Source organism: Strix uralensis, chromosome 3 (assembly GCF_047716275.1).
Source record: "Strix uralensis isolate ZFMK-TIS-50842 chromosome 3, bStrUra1, whole genome shotgun sequence".
NCBI lineage: Eukaryota > Metazoa > Chordata > Aves > Strigiformes > Strigidae > Strix > Strix uralensis.
The window spans coordinates 107,945,314-107,961,083 of record NC_133974.1 but is presented as its reverse complement, the minus strand read 5'-3'; the positions used below and the strand labels follow the sequence as shown (position 1 = coordinate 107,961,083).

The 15,770-nt window shown below is 43.5% G+C and overlaps 1 protein-coding gene across 3 annotated transcripts in view; it reads left to right on the top strand.

Annotated features, from left to right (window-relative positions):
• The first annotated feature begins 29 nt into the window (after nt 1-29).
• AIDA (axin interactor, dorsalization associated) overlaps nt 30-15,770 on the top strand; it is a 30,619-nt gene continuing 14,878 nt past the window's right edge. For all 3 annotated transcript variants that reach the window (XM_074863784.1, XM_074863783.1, XM_074863782.1), the window contains exons 1-4: nt 30-243; nt 3,915-3,984; nt 10,771-10,824; nt 12,994-13,048. In XM_074863784.1, the coding sequence (XP_074719885.1) occupies nt 134-243; nt 3,915-3,984; nt 10,771-10,824; nt 12,994-13,048 (289 nt within the window). In that variant the 5' untranslated portion in view covers nt 30-133. The remainder of the gene's footprint in view (nt 244-3,914; nt 3,985-10,770; nt 10,825-12,993; nt 13,049-15,770) is intronic.

The window sequence follows — 15,770 nt, the reverse complement described above, 5'->3', positions numbered from 1 at the left end:
GCGGGAGCGGCTGCCCGGCGGGAGCGGCTGCCCGGCGGGAGCGGCTGCCCGGCGGGAGCGGCTGCCCGGCGGGAGCGGCTGCCCGGCGCGGTGCCCCGGCCCGGGGTGAGCATGGTGCCCTAGTGCTGGGGCTATGTCGGAGGCGGCCCGGAGCCTCCTGCAGCGCTGGGGCGCCAGCTTCAGGAAGGGCACCGACTTCGACTCCTGGGGGCAGCTAGTGGAGGCGATCGACGAGTACCAGATGTGAGTGCGGGGGTGGGCGGCTCCCGCCGCTGCCCCGCCGGTCCCCGGCACGGCCCCGCAGAGCCCCGGGCGAGAGGCCGGGGGGAGGGAGAGAGCGGCCCCCGGGCGGGGCAGGGCAGGGCAGCGCGGGGGGGGGACACCCGCTGGGCCTAGGCCGCGGCCCCCCTCAACCCTCAGGCCCCTCCGGCGGGTCCCATGCCGTTATATAAGGCGTGGGGCCGTGGGTCGGGGCGTCCCCTGAGGCGGGGCGGGGCGGGGGGGTCGCCCGAAGCCGCCGGGAGCCGCCCCACCGATATCGCCCGTCGGTGGCGGGTGCTCGGCCGGGCGCTGCCCCCCGCGCCGGGGTGCTCGGCGGGAGCCGGCCCGTTCTTCGGCGAGGGTGGCAGCCGGCTGGCGTGGAGCCGCGGGGCCCCCCAGGCGTGGGCCGTCGAGGCACCGGTGCGCCGGGATACCTCCATCCCGTCGCTCTGTCCCCCGGTCACCATGTTTGTGGGAAAGGGGGGACCCGGCTGAGGCAAAGGGGCTGCCGAAGCATCAGCCTTACCTCAACAAAAACCCCGGACAACTCATCAGGGTGGGAACTGGTCCGTCGCGTGCTTGTGTGTTTCACCCCTGATGAAACCCGGGTGGGAGAGTGGGGAACCTGGCAGGCCCAGTAAGACTGGCTTGCACTGGGTGGGACCGCACCACCCCTGAATCCTCTGGTATCAGAAGAGTATTGGCACTGTAGGGCACTGCTGATGGTAGCCTTAGAAACACACCTGGTAGCTTTAGTCAAGTGCTCTCTTCTGCTGCTCTGGTCACCATGAAGATGCAAGTTATTTCCTTGTGATCTGAGTATTGCAGGCTAAGTTTCTTATGGTGAATTTTCTGGAAGAAGTCCTGAGAGTTTGCACTTGTTTCCCGAAAGTCAGATGAAGAGATGCTCTCCGAGATCTCGTAACACTGTTCGGGACTATTCAAGTTATGAGCTGTAACTGCATCAACTACCAGTTCAGTTGCCATCCGGAGTAACTAGACTGCTGGCCACATACAGCATAGTCATGAGATACTATAATCTCATCATTTCATTCACTCTCCAGACAGGATGATGCAAGTTTAGTTATTTGCAGTTTGCTGATGGTCTTCAGAGCAGGGTAAGCTGTTACTACAAACCTTGGCACAGATGTGAAAAGAAGTTTTCTTCCAGATCTGTGTCTCGGAAGAAAAAAAAAAATCATCGGAAAGTAAAAGAAGATATTTTTAATAACTGTCCTTATGTGGACATCTACGAGGCGGCCAGTAGAATCTTAATGCTTTAAACTGTCTTGGCAGTCTCAGCAGTCAGTTTCATGTAACAACATTTCTTCAGAATGAAAAGTCTTCAGGCTTCTCATTCTGAGCTCACTTCATTGAGAAGTAAGGTCACTAAACATTTGCAGACAGTCCAATTTGAGAGTTGAAGTATAACTTTTGTTCCCTTCCTCCCAGCATCACTTGTGTCTGATGAGAACTGAGGTGATTTCCACCCCCTTGCATTCATCTGACTTTGGAGCAGTGTGATATCTTTGTAAGAAAGCTCCTCTTGAGTAGTAGTATTGTAAGCTGCTCTTACAAGCCTTATCAGTGAGTAGTCATCAGTAGATGAACTCAGTGGTTCCAGGAGGGAGAAGAAACGGGAGAGAAGATCAAAGGATTACAGGGAGGTATTTCCTAGGGAGGAGGAGAAACTTTCTGGTGTGCATATCTCCTTCTTGTAGATATAGCAGGTAAAGTAATAACACTTTCAATCTATAGGGTAGAAGTTGTGAATAAGAAGCACATACCTACCTGTAGCTCTGGAGAGACATACAGCATGGCTTTGTGCTGTTGCCCTCTCAAATGGCAACCTGAGATGGGATGAACAAGTGTGTTGCTGCAGTTGGCCAGGTGCTGCTGACGTTGGCAAGCTCTGTACTGACCAACACAGGGAGGCTGGGGAAGCTGGTTATGGTGAGTTTGCTGACACTGAGAAAGACTTTCACAAATCTAAGCTAGTTCAGTCTGTGGATTTAGTGGCTACCAATGTAAAACACAATTATTTGCCTCCTGTGTCCAGAGGGACCTATGTCTGCTCACGTCTTTATGTTACTCCTGGAAGTGTGGGAGGGTTGGTACAAAGATTGGCCCTTGTTCATTCAGGTGCTTACTTGCTCAGGAGCCCTCTGAGCTGTTGGCAGTGCCTTCTCTCTTGGATGTCTCTGTCTGCAGAACTTGGTCTGATACAACTTTGAACAAGCTGCAAGTGGGATGCCAGATGCGTTTATTTGGATTAGGGGTTTTTTTTGTATTAGTGACAAATGGAAAGAGGGTTGTGATGCTTGCAGAAATGTTAATACTGTCATGCTGCCTGTTGTGGGTGGCATACTGCTGCTATGGTGATCTGTTTTCTTTAATTGTTACTTTTAAATGCCCTTTATGTCCTGTGTGTCATATCAGCAGGGTGGTAGGGAAGGAGTGTACATTTGGGTTCAAGTTTCTCTTCTCTGCTGCCATCTTTGCCCCTTTATGAAAGGGGACAACACCACTGAGTTGGGCAGTTCCCTTCTCCTGTTTGGTTGTGTTTTCACTGGTGATAGTTAAAAACTACAGTGGCCTCGTCCTTGTGTCTTTTAAGAGAGCTTATTTTTAGGAAAAGCAAATAAATGACTTCTGATTTTTGTTTCTGACACAGCTGTTGATGGTAATCTGTTCTGGTGTATGCATCTTGGTGTCTGTATTTTAACACATGCACACACACCCCCACCCGAAAACCAGGCTATTCCCCGCTGCAGTGGTGGTGAGATGCTGAATCCCTTTAACAATGCAAACTTGTGAGGTGCCAGATGGAAGAATATTGCAATGCCCTGAGTGCTGCTGCTGTCCCCCCCCTCCCCCTCTGCTTTTTAAAATAAAATTATTTACAGGGAATGGCAACAATTGCCCAGAGGTTTTGCTTGTTTAATGTTCTCCTTCCTCCCTGGACGGAAACTGTAACTCTTCTCATAGCTTCCCTCTCTAGCTTCCTTTCGCTTTCTCGAGCTGTTTGCTTACTGTTACTTTCCAAACCCCTTGGTGCTCCTGTCTCCGTGGTGACAAGGGGTGGGGTCTCTGCTCCGCATGTGATGATGACAGGCCAAATGTGAGCTGATACACCCCGGCAGCCTGGGCCAAGCCGCCCTTGTGCCTGGCTCCCAGCACCGGGAGAGCGTGGGGCCATCGCCCTGGGTGCCCGCGCCCACGCCTCCTGGCAGTCCGACTTGTCTCAGACTCGCCCTGTGAAGTGCGTGTGGGCTTGTGCCACAGTGGGTCTTCACAGGGGTATGGCCTATTGTAATAAAAGAAGGGGATGGGGTGAGAAAAAAGGTCAGTACTTCAGTGGTTGTGAAAGGGGCTGTTGGCTAGAAGGACCTTCTTACCTGTTCTCCCATCATGATACATTATATATGTAGTGTTTCCTGCCTGGCGTAGTTGCATGCTTTGTCTATCTTCTGTTTTGGTTTTTGGGTTTTTTTAAATATGGCCTACCATGGCTATAGAAATCTTTGTTACAAAAAATCAAAAACTACTTGGAGCAGCAGTCTGTGGACTTTTTGGCTGACGTGTTTTCGGGAGATGGTGTGTGTGTGTTTGTGTTGTGTTCCCACTCTACAATTTTCTTTCCCCCAATCCAGATTAGCAAGGCATCTACAAAAAGAGGCGCAGTCTCAGCACAACAACTCGGAATTCACAGAAGATCAAAAGGTGAGTACTGCTGTTTGCTCAGTCAAGGAGCTTGACTTGTAGATGTTGATGTGTATTATGTGTTTTTTTTTATCTCGCAGACCAGAGCCTTATGAGACCTTTTTTTCCTCCCTCAATATACGCAAACAGAAACAGAGCCCAGCATGGCTAAAACAGTTGCTGTCATTAGATGTGACAGATGCTCTGCTGTGTAATATTGAATGTCATGCATGCTGGCCAGAGTCCTTCATCACCTGAATGTTTCTTTTTTTGGGTGACCTTTTGATAACTTGCTTATACAACGTTAGCACAATTTATATTGTGAAGTCTGAATACAAAATGTCTCGAACTGCAGACATCGAGAGTGTGTGAGGAGGATGTTATCTTAACATGTAGCACCTCTCTGGGAAGGAGCCTGGCAGAATACTCCCTGGTAGTCTCTTAGAATGTTATTTGTTTAAAATCTTTCAAAATACTGAAATTACTTTACTCCTTCCTCCCTCCCCTCAGTTGAAATGTCTCCTTATCTCAGAATCATATTAATGCAATTTTGTGACAGAATTTAAGAGGAAAATGCTAGGTGAGGTCTCATACACTCAAGCATTTTCAACAAAGTAAAATCTTTTGAGATATGAGGCCCGCTGAATTTCCGTGTCTTGTATAAAGGCATGTTTTTCTTAGGAACACCAAATTAGAGAATCCCTTTATTTCCAGATTTCCAAGTCATAAGATCACTTGTTTGAGCAATGGTGTTGCCTGAAAATTGACATTTGCTAGCCCAGAGTCTCACCTATGGTAATAGGGTGCTAGCATCATGGGATCTGTGTTTGGAAATGTTGGTCCTGAAAACAGGGCCCGGCTACAGAAATTGGAGATGTGTTTAAAGAAACTCATTACAAAGAAATACACCTTTATGTAGAGTCTGACAGAGGTTTGTAAATGTTTCCTTGACATGTACCAATGAGAAAAGCAAAAAGATGATCTTCCATGTTCTGTTTACCTTCTGCAATGAAGATACGGCTCATGATCGTCTTAAACTGAGTCATAATCTTGGAGAAGGATTTGGTCCACCTTTCCTGAACTGAGGGCTTGGGAGCCTTGTTAATGTCGGACAGCTGTTTAGTCTTTGATTGCTTCTGCTCTCTATCCCTTGCTGGTAGCTTCCTCCATCCTTCTCAGCTATAGTCATCCTTACTGCCTGTTTCCCCTCTGTGGATACTTTTGAAAATATGGTTACTTCATGACGGCAAAGCTGTTAATCTCACTTCTGGAGGCATCATCTCCTGTGAGTATGGGAACCAGAACCACACAGGGCTTTGCTTCCAGATGTTCCCTGAATCTGTGGAAAGGACCTTGGACCAGATTGTGGAAGTGAGTGAGGTCAGCCATGAGGGAAGGCCTGGGGGGCTCAGGAAGCAGCGATAACTGACCTCAGATGTTAGATGTGCAACTGCTATCGTGTCTCAAGGCAACAGTCTTCTGAAAAGAAAAAATGAGTCGCTGTTTTGAATCCTTGCAGAGTGATATCTGTTTCTAAAGCTGGTATAACTTACAAAAGAGGCTGACATTTATATCACTTGCTCTGTTTTGCAGATTAGTAAGGGGCTGATGCACTGCAACTTTGAGCCTGGTTATCAAATTGTGGTGACCGTTTCATTAGCCACATATGCAACCGAATTCCCCAACGTTTTGTTGAGAAAACATTCTCTTTCCCTTCTTTACCATGAGGAATGCTAGTCACAACAAAAATAAGAGTCTTGCTATTGTTTTGAAAGAAGCACTTAAAACTCTGTACAGCAAAAGCTTTTACTCTGTTGTTAAGCTCCTTGCTGTTCTGGTCTCCCCAATTTCTGCAGGAGCAGAGCCAGTATAATCGAGTGATCATGACCAATTACTGTCATTGCTAGTATCATTCACTTGGCATGTTGAAATAGAGTTTGGCATGCTTCTGGGTTTTCAGGCAGTTTGGTTAAATAGAAATATATCTTCTCTCTTGCCACCCATCAAAAAATCTACATACCAAAATAGCTGCATTTGCTCAACTAAGTTCCTGCCAATGTGTCCACCAGCATGCTATTTCCTCTTGGTTCCAGAAAGTCTCTTTCCCTGATATCTTGTCTTTCAGAGGTTCTGTATGTCATATAAGAGCCACCTCTTCGTTTTTCTGAATGTAGAGGAGTGTGTAAACTTCAGGGTTTGGTTATCTGATATTCCTGGCCAAGCCTGTGCACAGAATTTCATAGATCGGAGAAGGCAAGGCTGTGAAGCTAGTTATGATTTCCAGTTGCTTGATCTACCCTCGTTTCTGTCTTTTTGTGTAGATTTACAGTTAGCTGTTTTCCAAAGGACTATACATACTGCTGAAAATTACTTGTGAGGTTGTCATTGTTTCTTACTTTACATACTCTGTGGGGAAGATGGATTTCAGCAGTGATTCCTCTGTACCAGGGGAAAACTACTAGCTTTATAGCTACAGGGAGAGGACAAGGCTAGGTTCAAATCCTCAGCCCCATCTGTCTGTATAAACTTTTACCATGTTTGGGTTTATTTTGTGCATCACAGGTGGTGTTACAGTGCGGATATGGCCACACCATAATTGATGGTGTGTTACTTGCTAATGTAATCATACAATCTGTTAATCTAACAACACTTGACAGATACCACCAATTTATTTCCTAGGCATACTGTGAGCCAGTTATCATTTATCTTATAATAAATGCATTGTTTATGGTAAGAATTCAGACTTTTAAATATTCATATCTTGCCTTTTTGCTCTTGATCTGAAGAGTCTGCTTTGAAACACTGTACGCTACTTCCCTTGAGCAGACTAGTCTCCAGAATTTGCTGTTCATTCCAGGATTTTGAGCTTCTGGGGGGTTGTCATATCTACTGCTGGACATAATTCTGGAGTTTTAGTCCTTAGGTAAGGCTCTGTCTTGACTTGGATAATCAACAGTGCTGGAATCTTCGTTAGTGATTGTGAATGCTATTGAAGAATTTCTCTGCAGACAAATACTGTAAACAACAAATCATTGTGTTTAAATCTTGCCACCCTGCAACAGCTTTAAGGAGGCTGTGCAACAATTTCATCACCTAGAAGCTGTGTGTATGGAATATTAACAGATACGGTTACTGGTGGATTTACCTCAGTCTTAACATCTGCATCCTGCTGTTCTTTTACCTTCATTCTGTAAAAAAATCCCATTTTCATTCATGTGTTTTTTTACATGAGTTGTTCCAGTTAGGTTTGGCCATGGTTGTCAGCTTGCCTCCAGCTATAGTTACTCTCACCCAGTTCTTTATGCAGTAAATTTGACCTTTAAAGTCCTCTTTTAATCACAGTTGTTGCTTCTCATATAACTGTTTTTGTGCTAGGCTGAGTTTTCTTCAGTATTAGAAAATCATGCTTTTTTTAATGCAGTGGTAGGTTGCTGAAATAAGAGCACCGTTGAACAGTCTTAGCATGATTCATTAAACTACTGGTCTCCTAACAGCCTAGACCTCTCTTTAAAGCCAAACTCCGCTCTGGCTCTGTATTTATGCAAACATCTTTGACTGCATTACAGTTAGCACAGTCATTACTCACACAACTGCACTGAAGAAACCTTGACTACGAGATCAACTGACTCTTTCCCTTTCTAATCACGAGTTTACATAAAACTGAATCTTAACTATTTTAAACTAGCAAAGTTAATTATGGCTTCAGTCTTTCTAATGAGATGCAGAATGTTTTCCCTGCTGCGAAAAGGAGCGTTTGCATGGGATAGTTGCAGCTGAAAATGATAGCAGTGTTTAGCTGCATTTTTAACTTTTGGGTTGGGTGTGGTCCCTTAAAAAAATAGTTATGAATAATGCCTGCTGGGAGCTTGCCATATTTCAATAGATTCCATATAAAACCTATTCTTTACTATTTTAAGACTCCCAAACTCTCTTCAATTAATCTGTTTCTAGAGCCATTATTGCCCTTCTGCCCCCAGGAGCCAGAGGACACGCGTTTTGTATTGCCTTTGGTTCTGTTAGGAAGTGCCTAATTCAGGCAGTTTTAAGAATACACAGTTCTGAATCTGCAGGATAGGGAACAGGGGTGTTGCCAAGCTTATCAGTGAATTGACAAAGGAGATAGGGGTTGAGCAGTGCTTCATGAGACCTCATTTACGGTGTGGGCTTAATGCTTTGCATGTGAGACTGGGAGGGGAAGAGCCGTGTGAAAATCTGTTTACATGTTCCGATTCCATGGTGGGGCACGGAGACTCTGCACTGGCACCCTGCAAGCTGGTAGCCCTCTTCCTGTGCTGCAGTCGTGGGGGGTGTTGATCTAATGTGGAATGGGCATGCTCTTTGCTCAGCAGTTGACACTCAAACCATCGGAACAGCTGAGTTTTTGCAAATGTTAGAGCTGTAGGCAAACCTCAGAGGTTTCCCCTCCCTTCCCTAGGAAGGATTCTGGATTCCTTTCTTTTGCCCATTACTTCACACCTTCCTCTTTAGCATTCTGCCTTTGCAAATTTATCTTTCCAGATGTTCTCAAATATAAAAAGGAATTCCTTTTGTTACACTGCAGCTAAGATTAGATGGATGTAGTGCATTCTCACCCTAGGGACTGAGAATCTGCTTCTGTAGTACTACCTGGTGTCCTCCCATGCAGCCTGAAGGTACATGTAAATCCACAACACCCGTGTGCGGAGCGTGGGTCTGAAAGTGTCAAAATTAATCCAGGACCATACGTACTCCTTTCTTTTTCAAAAATCTGTGTTTTTCCAAGCTCTGCTAGAGATCCAGCTATGGATCTCTGTTATGTAGCAGAATTTATTTTGGGGAGGTAGAATTTTGTGACTGAACCTACACTACAGAATGAACCTCCACAGAAACAGAGCTGTAATATTTTTACTCTGCCATGTTGCGTGCAAGCATATAGTCATGTTGCTCTCTATTAAAATGCCCAAACAGCATGGTGCTGCACATGCTGCATCCTAGGCAGAGGAGAAAACAGTATGTGTCCTGTGCTAATATACATCACTTGCTACTTTCCTAAGGTGCTTGAAAGAACTACTTTTTTGGTAAGACCTCCATACAATGGGCAGTAATGTAAACTATGAGGATGTAAAGTCTGGGCTAATGCCATGTTGTAACAGAGTGTTTAAGACAAAAAGAGATACCGGTTGGTGAGAAATGGCTTTGAAAGCTTTGATGAGCCTGTGGTGGCAGTTGAAAATCAGGTACCTGAGGCTTTTACACACTCCAGCTGTTAGCTCTGCCCTTGAGGTACTGATGTCTGATCTGCTTATGATTCAGCTCCTGAACTCTTTCAACTTTCAGTGTGGCCTAAGGTGAACTGAAACTGGAGCCACTTAACTTTCAGCCCAGCCTATTGAAACTAGTGGTGGTCCAGGAGCTGACTGAGAAGGAGTTGTGACACCCTTAGTAGGAGAGTCAGGGCAGGTGACTGGGGAAGGTAGCTGTGAAAGCATGGCCTAGTTTTTATCTGTTGCTACAAAGCTCTTGGAACCGTAATATGCAACCCTCCTTTAAAGGGAAGTTTTGGCTTTTGACTGATGCTGTGTAACTTGCCAGATGCCCATACTCTTTAAGTTCTGCTTGAGTTGTGCTCTAGGAAATCTTTTCCTCCCCTTGAATCCAGCTTGGGGATATACTGCCTGATTTAAAAGGAGAGAATGAGATACAGGTGCATATTTCAACTTTAATCTTCCTTCTGGGGGGTTGGGGGAACTTACTTTGAAAATAAACTGCTTTTCTTTGTGGCTTCACTGTTGTTGTTTTTCTTGCCCTATAAATGTTCCACGGAGCGTTTTGAATTCTGTTTGGCCCTTATCACTGTAGATAGTCCTAGTTTTTCTTCACTAAAACCTTTTAGTTAATGAACAAACTTATGATGGTCAGGCAAGGTAAAATATACTGTGCAGCTGTGTCCATTTGATGTCAGTTATGGGAGTCTTAACTCCTCCTTTCACCTGGTAGTAATAGAAACAAATGTGACTCTTGCTGGAGCTTCTTATTTTGTGAGACATAAAAGCTTAAGTAGAATTGTCTTCAAAGTAAGATTGCTAGCAATGGGCTATTTTGAAGCCCTTCCTTCTCTTCTATATTTTTAAATGAAAATGAGAAATTACTTCACAGTTCTGCTCATGGATATTTTAGATAGCTGACAAGTTTGAATCAAAGAATATATTTCATGCTTCACTCAGAGTTTAAATGTCTTAAAATTACAAAAATAGAAAGTTAGAAAAATAATCCGCCTTTATACTTCCTCTCTTACCAAAAACCCACAGAAGCGGACTGTGTTTTTTTCAGTGCTGAGATACTGGGCTTCTGTAACTTCTGAGGAGGGTTGACTTGGTCTGCCGAGAAGCCCAATAGAGGAACTGTAGGCATGACTTCTAAAAGGGCAAATTAGAACAAACCACTCAGATCCTCAGAAGGTAATATACTGCTTGGTTTGGATGTTTTTTTTTTCTCTTCCCTATCATTTCAGAGCAGTTGAGTTTATAAACAATTTATGATGTGGTAGGCATTATTACAGTTTCTGCTGAGTGAATGACCCCCATCTGTGTTGATGAGCTGTGGGTGGGGAGTTAAGTGGCAGATGTCTGTTTCATCTATTGTGCCTTCAGAAAATCTTGCTTGTGTATAAAAAAAGCTTTTGATGCTGAATGATCTGGTACTGGAAAATAAATCTGAAATCTTTCCAAGAAAAAGCAATTGTTCATATTTATATTTTTAGAAAATGTGCATGTGGAAGAATACAATTTCAGTACTAAATTAAGTAACTTCTTTTTTTTTCCCTTTCAGAAAACCATAGCTAAAATTGCAACATGCTTGGAACTGAGAAGTGCAGCTTTACAGGTATAGCTCTTTTTCCTATGTGACTTTGTACTTTAGTGATAAGTAACTGTAGAGCTTTTTAAAGCTAGTTTAGTGTCTTCAGACATTGCCCAAACCTCTGAAAACAGAGTGAAAAACCCTTGAACACTTGGACTCTCCAGGTTGTCAACATGAATGGCCCAGGTGGCTGCCTTAAAAACCTTTAAGTGCTTACTTATATTAGCATGTATTAGGGTTTGCACAGGAGTTTAACTGCAGGTTTTGTATCTTTGGTTCTTTGTCTAGCTTTCCTCCTTCAGAACTGATTAGTTTGTCTTCCTAACCTGTGTGCAAGAGTAAAAAGATCCCTGGAGTGACCCTTGCACTAATGCTGCGGCTTCACAAATCATAACAGAGCAAGAGGAAGAATGTGTGTGTAGAAAAAAAATTACAGCAGTCATGAAAACTGTCAGTGCTGTAGGCAAATGTGTGAAAATAATGATTCAGAAGCTACTCTTTGGACTTTTTTCTGGACTGAAAATAGATGTCATGGAAGTGAATTTCTTTTTCTCTCAGCACAATCCCCAAAACAAATGGGAAGTGAGAGAAATTTTGAGAAGAGTGTGGATGCGGGAAGGATGAATCAACTGAAGCAAGGTTTGGGTTACTGGATTACCTCTTTACCGACAAAGAGTGGTGACAGGCAAATTTTGCATCAGGATACTCACAGCAATGCTCCTGAGTACTTCACATTGCTGTACAAGGTGCAGCACCTTCAGTTGTCCGAGAGGCTGAGATACAGTGACAATTTAGGCAGCATGCTGGAGCTGGACTAATGAGGTGGGGGCTGACCAGTCTTGAGGCAGTACAGCGTTTGAAGAATTATTTGGTTAGCTCTACCCGTCTTCCAATTTTGATCTAACCTGGGGTGTTTGAACAGTGTTGCACTTGTTCTGAGTCACAGTGACTTTGTGACGAGGGCAGGTGTGTTCCACTGTGGGACAGCTTCATAGATCAGGTCACATCTCAGAGCAACAGCAGAAGATGCAGCAGCGTTATAACCTGCCAAACTGAAGAGATGGTGCCTTGCAAGAACAGCCTTCCTTGTTCATTCCTCAGCAGTAACTCAAGGATTTTATAACTTTGTGTGAGGGTACTAGAACTTCTCATCCGCTTCACTTTGGGGCGTGTTTTACTTGCTGCAGTTCTGTTATGGTTTCTTAGCAGAGATTAAAGCAGTTAGTGAGTGTGGTCATCTTTTCCTATTCTTCTAACAGTGTGGGTGTAGCTGCTTTACTGTCCTTCAGTAGTCTTGCAGAAGGTCCCTGTTGACACTTGGGCAAAATCAAGAAAAAAACAAATATCAGGCCTTAAAGAAATATTGAAAACAGTGGGTAATCTTAAGAGATGCCAAGGGTGCAATGGCACAATAGGCAAGGCCTGATCCTCTGCTAAAAGAGAATGTCCAGTGCCAGTCCTCTTATTTGCACCACTTTTCTTATGCCAGCTCTGCCGCTTATGTCTCGGAATAGGCTAGTTCAGTTTACCAAACTGTTGGTGAACCACCTCAGAATAAAACATTAGAAACTTTTCCATTGAGTTAGTAAGTCAAATAGGCTTACTGAGGAGCAGACACGTGCTACACATAGGTAAGGAAACTGCGTCATCAGAGTTGGAGAAAGAGATGAGAATCTCTCTTCCATTTGCAGTGAGCTCTTAGCTGAGTGTCTTGTCAAACTCATCCTCTCTACTGTAATTTCTGACAGTCTTAAAATGTTGGACGTGTGTCTTGAACTGTGAATGCTCCTGTTGGAGCATTACTTTGCAGTGCAGTCTTACAGCTGATCTTGCTTCAGAACAACTTGATTGGGTCAGAATTAAAACACGTTCCTCTGTCTTAACGTTCCTGTGTGTAGTACGTAGTCTTCCTGTGTGGAAGAGCAGCTAGTTGCTTTAAAAATATTTGTCTTGCATTAGAGCTTGGAACATGGGATAAGTTTGTTCTCAGTAAATTAGAAGTAATGTACTTTCCACCTCACCTGTGAACCTAGCCTTTTTTGGGGAGATTTTGTCTGGGTTTTGTAGGATGTAGCTCTGGAGTAACCTGGCACGCTTGAATGAAGGAAGTACCTTGCATGCTTATTCTAAGATATGGTAGCTACGAGGGGAAGGTGCATACTAAGATCTAACTCTCTCTTTGTAATGTCCTAGTCTGCTCAATCACAGGATGAATTTAAGCTTGAGGATCTGAAGAAGTTGGAACCAAGTAAGTAGTATCTTTGTATTTTGAGTGATGTTTATCGTTGCAGTGGAAAATATGACAGCAGCATGAATACTGACTGACTACAATGTGGTTTGACAGTAAAGCTGGATTTAGGTGGTTCTTCCAAATATCTGTTACCATGTAGAAAAAAACCTCGATGTGTATTAAGGAATGTAATGTGGGTAACTTCAAAGTATAGTAGTCCTAATGTTTCAGATAATGTATTCATCTTTATTCTCAAATAAGTAATTCTTTGGGTGTTGTTAATTTTTGCACAAAATAGTAATTTGAGCTGTCAGTGGTACAGTATATAATCAGATGGAAAATTTACCTGCACATTTCTTATTTGAACTGAATTTCAACACTTTGTGGTCTTCCTCCTTGCAGGATGAAATTTATTTTTTTCTTCTGAAAATATTTAACTTGTGCTCATGGTAACCAATCACCTGTCACCTACCACTGTAATGCTACCAGACTAATGAAGTTAAGAGTCAAAGTGAGGATGTGAGTCAGTCTTTGAAGGGTTTTGTGTGGTGGTGTTTTTTTCCAACTGATCCTGGGTCAGTTTTTGGTATGTCAATCCAGAAACAACTTTTTCATGTAGGAAGTATCTATTTATCTGCTACATTTTTCTTCCCATAATGCTGGCTACTTTGTTCTCAAAGCATCCTTACGATCAGAGCTTCCACATCTAAGCGATAATATCCCGAATGCTAATGTTTCTGCAGTTCTTGGGGAACAGGGGATGTGGAGGAGCTTCCTTCATGCTGGTAAAAGCTGGTTTTATTTTGCTTCTGTTATAAATGTATCATTAAGGAGGGTGTTGGGGATAAACATAATGGGCAGACAAGACCTTCCACTTCATGAATAGGTTGAGCTTCTCTGCACTCCCATTCTCTAAGTAACCAGCACAGGATCCTACAGGGAAGCTTGTCAAGAAGCAGGGCATTGAACTGAGCTTCCTAATGTCTCTACCAAAACATAGTCCAAATGCTTTTAAACTGTTCCCTGAAAATGAAAAGTGAAGGTGCGTTACAAGACTGCTACGTTTGTGAAACCCATAACTCAGTAAAGGTTTTAACTATGCGTTGGAAATATTAGGTCTTTCTCAATCTACATGTTGCATGTCTGGCCTCTGCATCCTCTGATTTGGGATTATTTTGTATAGATACTCCTGCTCTCTGTTTACAAAGTATTTTAAATTGTTTAATGACTGTGGATTTTAGACTCCATTGTACAAATGCTCTGTGAGTGACTGACGGAAGGGGGAGAGAAATCATATGTTAATTGATCAAACTGTTCTACAAATCTAAAGAAGTGACTGTCGAAGGGTTTAGTCAGAATTTACATTCTGCCAACAGACATAAAGCTTCCCTTGAAATGACTCAGAATCAGAGTCACAGAATCATCTAGATTGGAAAAGACCTTGAAGATCATCCAGTCCAACCATTAACCTAACACTGACAGTTCCCAACTACACCATGTCCCTAAGCGCTATGTAAACCCGACTCTTAAACACCTCCAGGGATGGGGACTCCACCACTGCCCTGGGCAGCCCATTCCAACACCTATCAACCCGTTCTGTAAAGAAATGCTTCCTAATATCTAGTCTAAACCTTTCCTGATGCAACTTGAGGCCATTCCCTCTTGTCCTATTGCTTGTTATTTGGTTGAAGAGACTCATCCCCAGCTCTCTGCAACCTCCTTTCAGGTAGTTGTAGAGGGCAATGAGGTCTCCCCTCGGCCTCCTCTTCTCCAGACTAAACAACCCCAGTTCCCTCAGCTGCAACTCCTTTCCTTAAAAGCCAAAATTTCAATTATGGTGCAGCAGTCCTGTGGCTTATCTTGCCCTCCATCAGAGAATTGATTTTTAGCTGTCAAAAAACCTGTTCAACAGTGTGAAGTGCATTCAGCCCACGCCTCCTACAACAAGCAACTATATTAAAACTAAGGAAGAGTATGTGGCCATCAGTTTTCAAAGACACTGAGTTATTTTCCTTCGAAGAGAACGGGTGCTGCTACAACAACAATTGAACATTGATGTTCTTAATGCTGCTGTCTGACTTGAATTGTTCTGGCCTCTTTCTCTCTGAATTGTGCCTTTGTTTTGTGGTTTTTAAGTATATCTTGAATAGAGTAAATCTTAATCAGGCCAACACCAGCCATTTTATAAAATGCACCGTGAAGTGTTTTAATTTGTGTGTTGTCAATTTTCTCTTGCATTCCACCAGAAAAAGCTAAAAAAATCTGGGCTGGCAATGCAAACAAGTGATTCCTTTGTTAAGTCAAGCCATTCTGTTAGGGTGGAAGGAAAACAGCTATTCACACAATTTGGCTTGTTTTAATTACTTTTGTGCCTGAAGCTGTCAAAGTAGCTGAGAAATTTGGTTTGGGTGTTGTTATAACAACCAGGCCCCTTAGATTTAACCTTTCTTTTTTTTTTTTTTTTTTAGATCTTGTGTTGTCAAGTTCTAACTTTTCCTACTTAAGCTTGCATTTCACGCTGCTTGGAAAGTGGAGCAGTTGGCTACTTTTGTTTGTTTATAGGATTTGTCACCGAATCTTTTGTGCTAGAATAATGCTACAGGAGGGTCCATACATACAAATAGTTCTTCTGAGACTACACTGTGTGAAATCATTGCTAACACAGTGGATCTCACAAATCCTTTTCTTGTGAAAACTTACACTGGTGTTATAATACACATTATAAATGGATAGGCTAGGA